The 3816-nt window shown below is 48.4% G+C and overlaps 1 protein-coding gene across 1 annotated transcript; it reads left to right on the forward strand.

The window, feature by feature from the left end:
• The first annotated feature begins 663 nt into the window (after positions 1-663).
• Positions 664-1854, forward strand: ZCCHC12 (zinc finger CCHC-type containing 12). The gene has a single exon (XM_007949996.1). The coding sequence runs from the start codon at positions 664-666 to the stop codon at positions 1852-1854; it is 1191 nt and encodes a 396-aa protein (XP_007948187.1).
• Positions 1855-3816: the final 1962 nt, after the last annotated feature.

Below are 3816 nucleotides of genomic sequence, written 5' to 3' on the forward strand. Positions count from 1 at the left end.
ACCCCGAACGGCGACCCTCGATAGACAGAGGCCGACCGGACCCTGGAGGCGAGATTTCTCAGCACGGACTGCAGAGGCTGGAACTGAAACAAAGGCGCACACTTGTTCCTGAGATCATGTAAGAATCAGAAATAACCACGAAAACTTTTGAGAAAGGGGTGTGGTGGAGACGTGAGACGGGGGAGATCAATGAGATTTTATATCAGATTTAAACGACGGCATTCAAGGAGATCCCAGTTTTGGCCTCACACACCATTATTACACGTAGAATTCGAAGCAACAGTTGCCCTCTCTTGGAGAACTGGAGGGAGGACATGAAATGTGGCCGAAAGAGCAGCTTGCTGGCAAAGGAACATTGGCTAGCACTATGACGTTGTAATAGCCATTGTCCTACAGGGCAGTCTTAGGGCAGTGGCAGATACAAAATGTGCTTCAGGGTATTCAGGAGGAGAGAGAATTGTGCTGCAAGTCCCTCCCTCCCTAACTTGCTACTTTATTGACCTCCCGTTTTATTTTATTTTTTTTTTAAATTTCTCTGCAGCCCCTACTGAGATACAAGGAAGGCAGAGCTCGGGAACATTGCTCTGGGGATTCCTCCTGCAGATTAGGCTTTTCCGAGAAGCCTGGGCATCTTTTTCTATTCAGATAGCTGGTCACTCAGTCATGGCTAACATTGCACGTGTGATTAACAGCCGGGGGCTGAATGGATCCTTGCCACCTTGGGCCCACTCCATACTGAGGTCCCTGGGGAGGAGCATTGGTCCTTTAATGGCCAATTTGGCAGAGAGAAGCCCAAAGTTTTTCTCGGGGAGGGTGGTGCCAGCCCAGGGGGAGGAAACCTTTGAAAACTGGCTGGCCCAAGTTAATGGGATCTTGCCCGATGGGAATATGCCTGAGGAGGAGAAGCTCAAGCGCTTGATGAAAACTCTCCGGGGCCCTGCCCGGGAGGTCATGCGCGTGTTCCAGGCAACCAACCCCAACATAAGTGTGGCAGATTTCATACGGGCCATGAAATTGGTGTTTGGGGAGTCTGATAGCAGTGTGACTGCCCATGGTAAATTTGTTAACACCCTGCAGGCACAAGGGGAGAAAACGTCTCTGTATGTGATCCGTTTAGAGGTGCACCTCCAGAATGCTATTCAGGCAGGGGCCATAGCTGAGAGAGACGCTAACCAGACTCGCCTGCACCAGCTCCTTCGAGGGGCTGAGCTGAACAGGGACCTTCGCTTCAGGTTTAAGGAGCTTCTCAGGTTGTATGCAAATGAGCAGGGGCATCTTCCTGGTTTCCTGGAGCTAATCAGGATGATAAGGGTAGAAGAGGATAGGGATGGCGCTTTTCTCAAACGCAAGCGGCCCAGAAGGTCTGAGCCAGTTCTGGAGAGGGCAGCTAACCATCTGGCCTTACAGGGCCCCCAGCCGGTAGTGACGGGCGGTGTGATAGAGATAGATGATACCCTTGATGACTCAGATGAGGACGTGATCCTGGTGGAGCCTCAGGACCCTCCACTTTCATCCATGGCTTCTCCTCCCCTCAGACGCAGGGCTAGACCTCAGGATCAGGTACTCCTGGTCAATGACTCCACCAGCAATTCCTGGGCCCAATCTCCTTCCACTAGTGATGGTTCGGTGTGTAAGAATGATGGTACCGAGGAGAAGCGTAAGGGCAGGAAGCGAAAATACCCCATCCCCTGTTCTTATTGTCACGAAGCGGGGCACACGAAAGAAACCTGTGAGGAGAGCAATAAGGCCCAGGTTTTTGAGAATCTGATTATCACCCTGCAGGAGCTGACACATACCGAGGAGGAGCCAAAAGGGGTCCCTGGGCAACCCAATGACCCCAGTGAACAACAGTGAGGTGCTGGCCTCCAGCCCTTAGTGAATCCTTAACCTATATTCATAGTCTAGTGGTAGTGAAACTGGGGGAGGGGTTTTTACTGCATGCATCAGTCCACACTGCAACTTTCTTTGGGGGGGCAACTTTTTTTGGGGGTGGAGCAGAAAAAGTCTTGGTTACCAGCGCAGGGGAGGATAGCCTGACCTCTGTCCCTGTTCCCTCCCCACCTGTCTAAGGGCCTATTTTTCTGTGTATGTTTGTTTCCTTGATAGCGTTACTCTTTTTGTGAAAGTGGTACAAGTTCAAATACAAAATCTCAAAGTACAAATACCTGAAACCTCCACCCTTACATAACTGTCTGAACCTTTTGATGACGTCCTTTTAGATACCTCCCTATACCTTTGTACCCAGATAGATTTATGTATAGAAAAAAAGTGATCATATATAAGTGCTGTTCTATACTGTGTATTTTTTCACTAAACAATATATGTTGTGGGCTTTATCAATAAATATATATCAGCATCTATTTTTATGTCTCTGTGGTATTACTCTAGGAAGAAATAAAGAAAATATAATAAAAAGCTGTTACACATTATTGATGATAATAAAATATATTATTAAAATATAATAAAAAGGTCATACCCTGACGTGAGGTTTTTTAATCAACCTCGTTTTCCAGACAAGGAAACGGGAAGATGGAACAGCCTGTAATAGCCTCCAGAGGTAAAAGGGAAAGAGTCAGCTACCATGACTGACCTGACCCTACGTCACAGCTAAACCCCAAATAACTAAACCAAACTCAGTACGGAAGTAGATTGCCCACCCTTCCTTTCAAGGAGTGGCTGGTGGGTTTGAACTGCCAGCCTTCTGGTTAGCAGTCAAATGCCTTAGGCACTATGCCGCCAGAGCTCTTAGAGCTAAACTATGGCACCTGTATTTGCCTTAAGTCTCAGGCTCATTAACCCTCATGGCCAGCAGGAGACTGGAAGGGCTGGCCCCTCTGCTTCTGTCCCTTTAGCTAAGAACTGGGCCAGGAGCAAAGCTTAGGAGGTGTACTGCGTGCATCCCTCTGGGACATCTGTGGACCCTGACGGCAACCTCCATCTCTCCAGAGCCACAGAGGACCCTTCCCCATCCCTAGGCAGGAGGGAGCTCCACTCAGGGCCCCAAATCCACAAGGGATCCCCAACATCCACCAGCTCTTGTAGGTTTATGAGTTCATTTCTCCCCAAACCAAAGCGGTTGCTCTCAGGTAGATTCTGTCTCGGTGACCCGATCTGTGTCAGAGTAGAACTGCATTCCATGGGGTTTTCAAGGCTGTGACCTTTCAGAAGTAGGTTTCCAGGCCTTTCTTACAAGGTACCTCTGGGTGGATTCAAACCACCAACCTTTAGGTTAGTAGTTGAGCACTTAACTGTTTGCATGCCACCCTTGTGCCATAGAGTAGATTTCAAGTCATAGCGACTCTAGCTGAGAAAGTAGAATGCCCCATAGGAGCTGGTTTCCTAGGCTGTAAATTTATAGGAGCACATCACTGGGGCCTTGCTCCTGTAGAGCTAGTGGGTTCAAACCATGGACCCTTTCGGTAAGTAGCTGGGTGCTTAACCATTGTGCCACCAGGGCTCCTTTATAGTTAACAAAGCAAAGCAAGCAAACAAACAACAACAACAACAACAAAACACTGCCTTTGGGTTGATTCCAACACACAGCAATCCTGTAGGACAGAGGAGAACTGGTTTCCAGAGTTCTAATTTTTACGGAAGTGGAATGCCACATCAGTATCCCATGGCTGGTAGTTTTGAACTATCGACATTTCAGTTAGCAATCAAGTGCTTTAGCCACTGTGCCACCAGGGCTCCCTTTGTTCTTCCAAACCAAAAAACAAACTGCTGTCGAATCGGATCCGACTCATAGCGACCCCTCCTTGGGTTTCTGAGGTGGTATCTCTATGGAAGTAGATTTCCCAACCTTCCTTCCGAGGA

The sequence above is a fragment of the Orycteropus afer genome, unplaced genomic scaffold (genome assembly GCF_000298275.1).
Source record: "Orycteropus afer afer isolate SDZICR_OR568_19922 unplaced genomic scaffold, OryAfe1.0 scaffold00259, whole genome shotgun sequence".
Classification (NCBI taxonomy): Eukaryota; Metazoa; Chordata; class Mammalia; order Tubulidentata; family Orycteropodidae; genus Orycteropus; species Orycteropus afer.